The sequence below is a fragment of the Agrilus planipennis genome, unplaced genomic scaffold, assembly GCF_000699045.2.
Source record: "Agrilus planipennis isolate EAB-ADULT unplaced genomic scaffold, Apla_2.0 scaffold162, whole genome shotgun sequence".
Lineage (NCBI taxonomy): Eukaryota > Metazoa > Arthropoda > Insecta > Coleoptera > Buprestidae > Agrilus > Agrilus planipennis.
The window spans coordinates 195,142-207,570 of record NW_020438904.1 but is presented as its reverse complement, the minus strand read 5'-3'; the positions used below and the strand labels follow the sequence as shown (position 1 = coordinate 207,570).

The following is a 12,429-nucleotide window of genomic DNA, read 5'->3' as shown; positions in this document are numbered from 1 at the left end:
TTATTTAACAACAATTAATATTTATTTAAAAGTGAGTATTATGTATTAATTCTAATTCCTTGTAGTTATTGATAGTTTACGGTTTCTTAAGCATTTTTTTTTTAAATTACACAAAAACGTATTAAAGTAATACTCCTTAGGTGGGCTAAAGATAAAATATGTTGGAAAACATAAATCCTGAAAATTCTGGTACTCTCTCTCTGTCACCAATCATTATTTATTCGTTATAAAGGTGTAGAGGTCGCCAAAGGAGTTTCACTTCTGTCACGTGTACTGTGTTGCACCTGTTTTTTTTTATTTATTTTAAACGTTTAAAAACGACAATATCTTTCATTATTTTTCATTTTTATTTTATAAACTATTTTCTAGGAAAAACTAAGAATTTAGATGAGAATGTATGATTCTTTAAAAATCACTCAACAAAAGCTTACAAATATTTTCTTTTGAACACATTTAATATCCAAATGATTTTTTTTTTTTACTTCTAAAAGTACAAACAGCAAAATAAGAAATACACAACAAAAACTATGTACTACTTGATAAACTTTCTGGGTTATAAAAAAATTCTTTAGTGATTTAAAAATCACAATGATAACCGGATAGTCTTTCTACTACGTTTAAAATTATCATATTGTCACTTAAAAGTGATAAAAGAGTCCTTAACAAAAATTAGTTAAAAAATTATTTGGTAAGTCAAACTTAATATGTTAATAAGTATTTCTAGATTGTAAAGGTTGATTATTAAAAAAAAAAAAAGAATAAGTCCAGCCATTTATTTGCCTTAAACGCACTACCAAAAAGTAAAACAGAAAAGAGAGCTTTTATACCTAGATACTATAATAAATTGATAAATAAAAACATATATCGATATTAATTCATAATGGGGAAATTATCTAAATATTAGGATATATTACTGTGATCCTAAATCTTATACCTTAACACTATTTTGGTAGGTATTTACTAGTGGTGAGAAACGTGTGGCCCCCATGAGGTCCTTATGCGGTCTTAATGAAAGATGCCCCTTGTATTAATTAATATTAATGACGGAGATTTGAAAATTAGTAGAATTAGGTGCATAACGTGCTGCTAACTGTTAGGCATAACACGAATTAGAATGCTAGATATTGTCTTATATGTCGAATTTAAATGTTATCTCTAATAGTAGAAATGTCCTCAACCTCTAGTATACCACACCTAAAGAAAACTATTTTTACAATAAATGATAGTAACTTACGCCGTCGATGGTGTGTAATAGCGGCACATTGTACATGGAGCTTGGCAAGCATATTTGGTATGCCATACAAATTCTACAGAACAATTGTCTTTTCTTAAAATTTCTGGTTGTTTCTGAAATCAATTATAAAAACATAATATAAATTTTAGTTTAAGATAAATTTACCTCTACAGCCGAGCATCTAAAATAAATAGTAGATGATGTTTCAAACATAACTGAATCTCTGCAATATCCACCATTCTTATAATGAATAATTAATTCATTGTTAGTCCATTCTGGCCTTGCCACTGATCCAAAACGTATGTACCTATAATTTAATACAAATATAAAACTTTCACAAATTGATTCTCAAGTTCCAGAAAACTATCAATTTATTGCTATCAAAAACCAACGAATTTATTTGGTCATATTGCATGTAATTATATTAACTACCATGCATGATATAATTGTTTCGCTAAGCATTGCTTCTTTAATTTTAAACAGGTGAGGATCTAGAGAAGCAGTTGTCTCACCCCTTTGACTCATAACCCACTCATACTTATATAACTCTAGGCAATTTTATATCTTCGTTTCTCGTTAATAAAATGGATATAGTCAGGATAATTAACACATTTAAAAATTAATAGAGAAAACGACAGAAACAGGAAAGAGTGCGTACGTAGGATTTGTAGATTTAAAAAAAGCATTTGACAATGTTAAATGGGACAAGATGTTAAATATACTCAAAAATGTAGGGATGAGTTACAAAGATAGAAGACTGATAGTTAGTTTGTATAAAGAGCTACAGGCAGTTATAGAGGTAGGGATGCAACGTAGATAAGTAAATATTAGGAAGGGAGTCAGACAGGGATGCACACTGTCATCGCTACATTTCAATCTATATATCGAAGACGCGATAAACATCATTAAAGACAGTACAACTGTAGGGATAGATGTGCAAGTGCAAAAGATTAGTATGCTTAGATTTGCAGATGATATAGCAGTATTAGCATCTAGCAAGAAGGACTTAGAGATAGCTTTAAATAAAATGGAAGCGGTACTGACAGATCAGTACTGTATGAAAATAAATAAAAGTAAAACTAAAATACTAGTATGCAAGGGAGGAAAAAGTAGGGAAAGAGCGAATATAAAGATAGGAGACGAAAAATTAGAAGAAGTGGCTGATTTTAGATATCTAGGAAGTCATATAAGTCAGGACGGAAGGAAGAGCAGTATAAAAAGAACGGTTAATTTAGAAATTCGAAAAAGGTTGTTAAAGGTGTATGTTTGGAGCGCGGCGTTGTACGGGTACGAAACATGGACAGTGGGCGCGGCGGAAAGGTAGAAAAGGTTAGATATGAAGAGATATTAGAAAGAGTAGGAGAACAGAGGACTCATGGAAGTCAATAAAAAATAGGCGAGATAGGTTGGTCGGACACCTTCTCAGACATGAAGGTCTAGTCAGAGACATATTAGAGGCAATAACAGGAGTTAGGAGGGGTGGAGGTAGATCTAGGTTGGATTACTGTTCGCAAATAGTTAAATGTGTGTTGTTCTAGTTTTAGGGAAATGCGAAGAAATGCACAGGATAGGAAAGAATGGAGGTACGTGTCCAACCAGTCTTAGGACTGACAACCTTATGCTGATGATGATGATGATGATGATGAAAAATTAATATCCGCCGATTTATTCAGTTTCTCCGTTTCTAGCCGACCGAAGCCGAAATACATACAAACTGTTCTGATTAAAACATTTTTATTAGCGTTTATATTGGTTTTTATGGGTAACGAAAGATATATATATAAATATATATATAGGGTTTACCTTATTTTTTTACACTTTAAAACAAACACAAACATAAAATTGATTATCGAAACAACACTGTAATGTATCGGCACTTGAGTATGTGTATGTTACAAGGTCAACAAAGAAGATAAGTCTCAAGTGATAACACAGCAGAGCTGTGCTGACCGTCGAAAGGGCATATGTATACGAAAGGCCGCTCTCTGTATTACGTTTGTATCTGACTTCTGTATACGATTGTCTATACTAATTAAATGCTTATAATTATAATTACATCAGTGGTTAATTATTGAGTTCCACCTCGTACATAACAAACACGATTTTTGTTATAATAATGCATTTTTGTGGGAACGACAGGCAAACGAACTTTGCTCAAGGAAACCTAGAAACTTCAAGATCGAAAACAGAAAAAATTGTGAACTTGTGACGTCAGACCTTCACCTAATGTTGAAAGTACCAAGTATAGTAATCAAAATTTGAATCATATTACCTACTATCAACTTTTGGCTCATAATTTGGACATGAGAGTGTGCTGGTTCATCTTCCACAGTTTCTCACCTTTACAAAAATGCTTCCTTTTAAATATGCTAAAATCATTGTTTTTATTAAAAAAAAAAGAAACGTGACTTGTAGATCCAACGATTATCTCATACAAAAAACAAACAAGATTTACTCCCTTTATATGTATTAGTATAGCTTACCGGGGTGTAACGCACCCCCACTGTTCTTTTAATTTCCGTTTTACAAAAATCAGTGTTGTACTAAATGACAGTCGGTTCTTGATCAGGCTGATGTGCATCGAAATTTCGAACTAATATGAAAACAGAAGACGAAAAAATAGGAGAGGTCGCTTATTTATTAATATTTGGAGTCAGATAAAGATAACTCAGGATGAAAAATGCGCTAGAATCGGGTCGCTTTTAACAAAAGAAAATCAGTTTTGTGCTCAAGATCGGTTAATTTGGAAATTCGAAAATGATTATTAAAACTGTATGTTTGAGGAACTACTCTATTTTGATGTGAAATGTGAACGATAGGCGCAGGGGAAAAGAAAAGGTTAGAAGCGTTAGAAGAAGTACTGTGGGTAGAAAAGATTAGAAATGAGGAAGTAGGGAAGAAGAGAATCAATAAGCTTCAACACGTACTAATAAAATTTATATAATTTTAAGGACTGTAAAATAAAAAAAAAAGAGATAAGGAACATTCTTCACAATGTCACAACAAATATGTAACAATTATTACAAAGATTAAACAACTGATAAAAGCCGACTGCTGGGCTAATAAACGTGATCGATGCAAGACCCTATGATGACTAATCTTAATAAAATTGGTTTATACATACATGTATACAGCTTATATCGAATTTTCTGTATTATAAGTGAGCTCAACACTAACTTTAGGCCATTTTTGAAGTAATTCTACATACAGACTAAATAAATGACCATTTACGTAATTGAGTTTATCAATACTTTTACAGTAATTAACCTACCTATTGATTAAGTTAGGTTCAGATTTCTTCTTTAAACAAACTGGAGAATATACTGGGCACAAATCATCCCCTGTGTTAATAACGGAACGACAAACGTTTAAGATGTACTCATCATCTCCACTGTTCACAACATAATTACTCCTATTTGATGATAAAGGAGATAAATCAAATGCAAAATTTTCTGTCTGGACAGTACAATTCACTGTCTTATCAGGAATGCATGCCAATGGGGTATGGATATTTAAAATAAAATTTTTTAAATCGTTTGTCTGCAAAATAAAAGTACGTATATAGGTGTAGGTGTGATTACTGGGTATAATTAATGTAATTCCTACTCTCAACTAAAGTCCTAAAAGCTACTACTAAATAAATTTTGTCGAATGTAATCGATCATTTTGGTGAATGCATTTCATTAGCCTTAACAATATTTTTTACTGTTTTGATTGGATTTTATTCTTTACCACAAGAAATGTGTTTCATATTGATAGATAATTATGTATAAAATTGAAAACTAAAATATATAATAAAAGGCAAACTAGCAAGATAGAATAAAACAATTTATACAGATTATCCACTCAGGAACTTGGCCCAATCTACGTCTAAGTTCAAATTATTATTTATAAATCTAATTTACAATGTAATTTTACATAGGTACTTACATAATTCAATATAACGTCGCCTTTTTTACTTGCAGTATAACTGCAGTGAAAATGCACTGTTGTCGAGGAATCAACTTTATACCTTCTATTTTTCATTTTGTCTTCCAATTTCAAAAACAGTTTCCCATTTAAATTTGTCAGTTTCTTATTATTCCATCCTTGTAAAATATATATNTTTGTAATTTTAATATTTTGTCAACTTACCTAAACAATAGGTGTACGGTTATTAGCTATTATTATAAACTGACGGTACTAAAAATGTTCTACTTTCCTTTATAATCATTCCAGTACAGTACATTTATGATCATTTGTAATTTTTATGATCTTTTCGGCGATTTTATAACAATGCACGTACCGATGAATCTATATGACAATGAATTATGTGATCAAGGAGGTTTAGAAATTAACTTTTTGAGAAGGTTCCATTATAATTACATCTAAAAATCCCTAGGGGAGGTATTGATTTTGAATATATAATAACTAACTTGACTTGATGAAAAATCAGTACGGTTCTCGTCAGTGTAGAGAGAAGATCAGTCTGTCATTAACAAAACAACTTACTAATGTCGTTTGAAAAGTTACACTTTCATTAAAATGTCTGATAAATCAGCGAAAGAAAGTAAAACCAATTATTGATAGTTAAATGTGTAGAAAATAAATCGAAATTCATTTGTTTAATGAATAACTTTTCGCTTTTTCATTCAATAATTCATATATCATATGCTCGACAATATAAGTGTTCAGTGTAACTTTCTTCCTAAAACTGAAAAACAATTGTAAGAAATTTAATATTGTTAAAATGATTTGGCGAGAAAAACCGAACCCACCTTTGATATCTAATTATAGTTGTCAATAATTGAATTGTTTCGTAAAAACTGAAATATGTATTGAAATTCATTTGTTTTATAAGTAGCTACAATATAAATCTCATTGTATGCAGGTAGAAAGCGGCAAAAAAAACAAGTCGAACATTAGGAACGCGTTGTGAGTGTTGAACAATTGACAAAACGCGTTCTGTGCGTTCGAAGGCAGCCAGTTTTTTCCTGCCACTGAACGTTTTCGGTCTTCGGGCCTAACATATACAACTCTAACAAATTTAATGAGTTCTTTGCTATTCCTGAGGTGCGTCTTTTAAACTTGGAGATAATACAGAAAACTTGATAAATTGAATTAGCACAAGCTTCAAATCAAATTCATCTACCAATTTTCAACCCTGAACCGAGTAACAATAGCAGATTTACTTTTACAACCAATAAAACTTAATAGCTTATCTTTGGTAAGAAATCTTTGAAGAAAATATTGTGTATAGGTATACGTTTTGATTATCGGCAACCCCACAAATAATTTTCGAGAACCTCCTGGGGAACGCGACCGCCACTTTAATCATTGACCTAGCGGAAACATTTCAAAAAGTTAATCTGTCATATCCTATGCATTCCAATATGAAAAAAAGGCGAATGTAAAGTATCAAATATATTTAGTATTAAGTACGGGTATTGTAGTTAAGGTTTAGTTTAGATGTATTTTCCAAATTTCGTTCCTTCTGTACTTTTCAAAGCATAGATAAACAATAATAAATAAATAATAATAAAAAATGGAACATTGATGTTACCAACTCATTGAATACGGCGTTGCATTGTCGCAATTCACGCCAGGGTCGGAATAAGATTTGCCTGTATTTTCAACTCAGTTTTTCTAGAAAACGGTGAGCTTTCACACCTATACCTAAACATTTACTTGATTTTCTTATTTTATGCCAGCAAGGGTGCTACTTATTTCAGAAACATCCTGTATTTTTACTCTGTTTTTAATAATCGTTAAAATGAATTATCAAGGAGTAATAACCGAATGAATCCAATATTAATTTATTCTGTTTGTATAACCAAATTCCAAAAATAAGAAAAGTTTAATTTTCCTTAACTCATAAACAGAAAAAAATAGTGTTATGCGGTTTAATTTTTTAATCTTATAGTTACTCCGTTATCTTGGTAAAGCAGCCCAATTTGTTCACCTTTTACTTATTGTTGAGTTATATTTAGGTTCCAATTCAACGAGTTCAAAAATATTAATAAAAATTACATCAAATATAAATAATTCATCATATGTACCCACCACCATTGCAATTTTTAAATTGTGTGTAGGATAGACGCACAGAAGAAGAACCAAACGTGACTTCAGGACAATTGCTTGAAGGTAAAGCCATGATCGTCTTATTCTTACATATATAGCCGTTACATGCAGGCAGTAATGAACCCAAGCTCACATAATAATTGGCAGTTTTTCCAAGAACCTAAAATTTTATAAGTATTGTATGGCTTCATGTTTTAAACTTTAAATAACCAACGCACATTCCATGGTGCGAGTGAAGTAAGTAGAAGTACTTGGTGAGTATCAGGACTGCGAATTGAACAGTTTCTTAAAGGTAGTTCGTGTTGTAATAATTTCGCACTTGAATGATCAGCGTTCAGTCTTGACGTATTTGTACTGCTGGAGACGGAATTTGAATTAGAACTGATGCTCTTAATATTATCTTTTTTTAACAAACTCGAATCCGTGGAATAATTCACGTCGTTCTCCTTGATTTGCATAGCTGCATATTTTGTAGATTGGTGATCCGTATCCTTTCTTGATGGTTCGAAGGAATCTTTTATTGTCTGAAAGATGATTACAGCATTTAGCGAGAAGCATGTACATTTTCTTTCGTTAATGATAAAACCAAATCAGCATGTTTATATGGCAGGCGTACAAAAAGTCGGAACAGTCTTTCTGTAGCATTTTGGCATTCATACAAATAAGTTATCAGATGATGATCTCTTCGCTTCCATTCTGATCATTTATTTTTTATGTAAGCTTTGGCAGCTTGATTTTCATATAAATATATTTAAAAATTGAAAATAATTATTTAGCTTATTAGAACTGCATATTTCAATTTAACACCGAACAATTTACGTATGATATAAGCAAGCTTATATTATTACCAATTCCTTTCAAACGGTTAGACATATGCCCCATCCGTTTACCTGGATGTGCGTAACAAAATTCAACTATTTCTGTCTTACTCACGCCTAATGTGTATTCATTCTATCCAAGCAGATTTCCTCAAGGTCGCATCTCTAAGCGTTTGAAATAAGTTATAAAACTAATATTTTCTATCCCTCAGAACAGTATTTTTTCTGAATAAAAGGTAACTTATGTTCTTTTCTGTACCGCTAACAATGTGTGTACAAAATTTCATGATGATCGATTAAATAATTAAATTTTCAACTTTTGTTTATAACTCGAAAACAAGAGACGAAAATTTTTGAAAACACTAATAAATTTATCTCAGAAAAAGAAATCGAAAAGCCGCCATTAATTTTTTGGTATCTTTTATAGTAACCGAGTTTTCCTATACAAACGTCGAAATTTGCCCACCCTGTACATAAAATATTTGATTTTGAGCAGCAAAATCTTAACTAATTTTAGTTTGTTTACCCACCCTGTACAAGAGTTTTTAATTTTATTGGAGTAATCCGTTCTTAATGGAGAAACTATACTTCGTTTACTTTCTGTAGCGATGTGACCTTCAGTTTGACCGGCGCAGAGTAGAAAAGAACAGCACTAGACCAGAAAAGGAACGAGACAACTCTCGGTCAAACTCTTACCCGGCGAGGAGCGTATAATCCGTACAGTACTGCACGGAAAAATTGACCATTTTATCCACTACAATTGCATTGCTCAAATGTGCTGTTATTGGTACCAATTACTACTGAAAATATCAACGGGATGTTTATTTATATTTGAAAACATATTAAAGGCTTTAACGCTTTTTTTCGACTCGCACTATTATTCATGATTGAACAAAACTTTTGGCAGGTACTGTATGAAAAAGTATATTTAATGAACAAGAGTCGTGAGTATAATGTGCTTTTTCTCCCTACCTACGATTTTGCCAGCGCGCATCCAAGACATTGGAAGGGGCACACCGCTAGACAAAGTAAATGAAGTATAATAAATGTTTACCTTTTCACAACTAAATAATGAATTTGAGCTTTAATTAGGTAACACTTTTTACTAGTCTAGTACTAGTACCTACCTTCAAAACCATTGTAAATCAAACACTGAAAAAGCAAACATCTCACACAATATAATACATTCCAAAAAATTATGATACGCAGACATTGTATTCTATTCATATTAGAATAATTTATAAACTCAAGATCTAGTCCCATACTGTAAAATGCCAAGCCAGAATTAATAAACTAATCGTATGATATTTAACTATAAGCGGACTGTGATTTCGAAAATCATTTCAAAAATGTTAAGACAACCACTCACAGCTTAATTATTAATTTTAACATTCTATTTCAGAAACTACATTTCGCATTATTTAATAACTTTAAATTTTTGATACTTACTTTAACTTTTTCACTGTGACAAAATTTATTGGTCTTCAGAGCCACATAGACTGTATTATTTGTCGTAACTTTATCCGTAATTAGAAAACTGTTTACTTTTAAGTCACATACCAGTTTAAACCACATTCCATTAAGTTTCGTCTCATTGTTTAGTATTTTATATACTATATACATATTATTGTTCTCTGAAACCACTTCTGGAGTCGATTCAGTAATCGAGCAGTTATCTGTAAGGATTTGATTAAATTAGGTGGACTTTTTATTTTTTTAATTCGTGCTAAATATTTTTTATAGCACAACAGTATAATTTTCTTCATTATGTTATTTATTAATACTCAAACTACTTGAGGAATCACTATGAAAAGAAAAAGAGTTATAATCTAACAGTTAACGAATGAATAGAAAAAAAACATTAAAAATGGCCAAAAATTGCGACTTGTAATATGTCATTGTATGTGCAAGCCATCGGACGGAGGTATCTCATTTTTTAAAGGCAAAGGGTCTAAAAATGTTTGCATGATAAATATGAATGTTGCTGTGTACATATAGATGCAATGGGGAAACGCATAGCGACATAATTATTTATAAAAAGACCAGACGAAATTGTAATCCGAACTGACAACGTATAGAGAAATTGCGATAAAAACTCAAAAACTATATCGACGAAGAATGTAAACAGTGACGGTTGTGAAACGACTGATAAAGTAAATACCAACAGCTTACTACTACGGCACTACACATAATAATCTTTAGACGTCCATTTCGATAACAATCAATTAAAAAACTCCTTTCTTTATCGCTGATAGTATGCAGTAGTATTTAAAGTACACCCCAACATGGCATCAAGAACACAAAAGAATGAAAAGAATTAACGTGATGTAAACTTTAATGGGTAAATTAATAACCTCTGGAGAGTTAATAGTAGTTTTATTCAATTTCAAAACCACTGAGTTTCACCAAAGTGCGTTAATTTTTCTAAGGGTGGTTCGCCAATGGCTCTATGCTCATTACGAATCGAATGACACCTTGTACATAATTTTAGGTGAATTCAGACCCGAATTCGACCAAATAGCACTTGTTGACTAGACCACACCGTCTTCAAGCCCCAATATTAAGCATTATTCAAAAGATGCAGGGAGACATTAGGTGTATTGGTTTTTATTACCTATCTTAAAATGTAACTTACCGTTTTCCTTACAAACTGTGTAATTATGACAGCATAAATTGAAGTAAAAAGTATTATTTTCATTAACTAACTTAAATACTTCATTTTTCATAAACGACAGGTCGACTCTAAAAAATTAAACGCCAATATTAAATGTTAATAAAAACACATGTTTCAAATTACAAAAGAGTATTCAGCAAAACTGTCAGCGAGGGTTAAATACCTAACATTTTTGAAGTGAAACTTCTTTGGGCTCGATGGGAGTAAAATCTCAAGGCCATGAAACGACACGTTTTGCAACGTTCTGTCTCGCGACGCGATATGATATGAGAATGAGCATGGGCATATTGATATTGCAATAATCTGTTAGTGACCGGCATCTCATATATTATAGTATACTGTATATTCACTATACTATAGTGCTAAATTAATATTTTGGTTATATCTGTGCAGTTGTATTACAGTAAATGTATATTACAGTAAACGTTTATTTAACAACAATTAATATTTATTTAAGAGTGAGTATTATTATGTATTAATTCTAATTCCTTGTAGTTATTGATAGTTTACGGTTTCTTAAGCACTTGGAAAAATAAACTGAAGCGAAAAATTTGACCATTTTTTTTGTTTTCCTTAAAAAATAAAGATAAAATATGCTGGAAAACAAAAATCCTGATAATTCTCGTACTCTCTCTTTCACCAGTCATTATTTATTCGCTATAAAGGTATAGAGATTGCCAAAGAAGTTTCACTTCTTCCACGTGTATTGAGTTGGACATATTTTTTTTTTTTTGAAATTTGTTCCTTTTATAATTTGAAGAAAATATTCCATCTCCAAGGTGGAAAATTAGAAAATGACATACAAATACTTGGAGATATTAATGCAACTTCGATATTTCGGCCAAATATATTTGATTATTTACTTTTACTTTTACAAAATATTGCAGTCATCTGCACCAAATAACCAGTACTTGCAAACATGTTATTTGAGTATCAGCTTGAAGAGATTGAATGTAGTAGGGGATAATTATAATCTGGAGTGAAATACTTTTTCAACTTATCCGTATCCTTAACCTTTTGTACAACCGCAACAGAAAAGCCACGTATAGCACCCATATGTATACCTGTATACCAAGGTTCATTGTGTATAAAACCACCGGTTTTGTCGGGGAATTTAGAAAGCATTCACAATTACACACTGAAGTTTTCCAGGGTGTTTTATGGGATCGAGTTTCGCTCTCTTCAGGTTGCGAGAGTGACAAAGCGATTTTAATTAATTCGCAGTTGGCAGCATTGTTCTTCGCTCTTTCGGCTTTGGTAACTTTGAATAGATATCGGGTTACCGTCCGTAATGGTTTTTTCTTTTTTGTACGTGTATAGTGTTCCGCACATTTTTTCGATGATGAAATTAAGCGACTCATGGGAATGATATAGGCGAATGGCAAAAAGGAATACGACTTTTGAAACTCTAAACTGAAATGTTCATTTTTAAAAAGTAAATGACGACGAGGGAATAAATGATCTTAAGGTATTAAGTGTCGCAGCTTTTAAGAAAATGGAATATCAACGAGAAAATTTTATGAAAAAAAAAGGACGACTGTTATTGATCAAAACCTAAGCTGAATCACATTCGCAAAAAACGCATGTAGATGCATAAAAAAACAGTCAAAAAACGATTAATATCTAGTGTTTTGTAAATTGTC

At 31.6% G+C, this 12,429-nt stretch overlaps 1 protein-coding gene across 1 annotated transcript in view; it reads right to left on the bottom strand.

Annotated features, from left to right (window-relative positions):
* Nucleotides 1-758: 758 nt before the first annotated feature.
* The window catches only part of LOC108739639 (cation-independent mannose-6-phosphate receptor), a 23,485-nt gene continuing 11,814 nt past the window's right edge, over nt 759-12,429 (bottom strand). Inside the window, exons 5-8 of the mRNA XM_025973332.1 lie at nt 5,165-5,322; nt 4,506-4,774; nt 1,400-1,541; nt 759-1,347 (exon numbers count right to left, since the gene is read on the bottom strand). Coding sequence (XP_025829117.1) covers nt 1,231-1,347; nt 1,400-1,541; nt 4,506-4,774; nt 5,165-5,322 — 686 coding nt within the window. The 3' untranslated portion in view covers nt 759-1,230. The remainder of the gene's footprint in view (nt 1,348-1,399; nt 1,542-4,505; nt 4,775-5,164; nt 5,323-12,429) is intronic.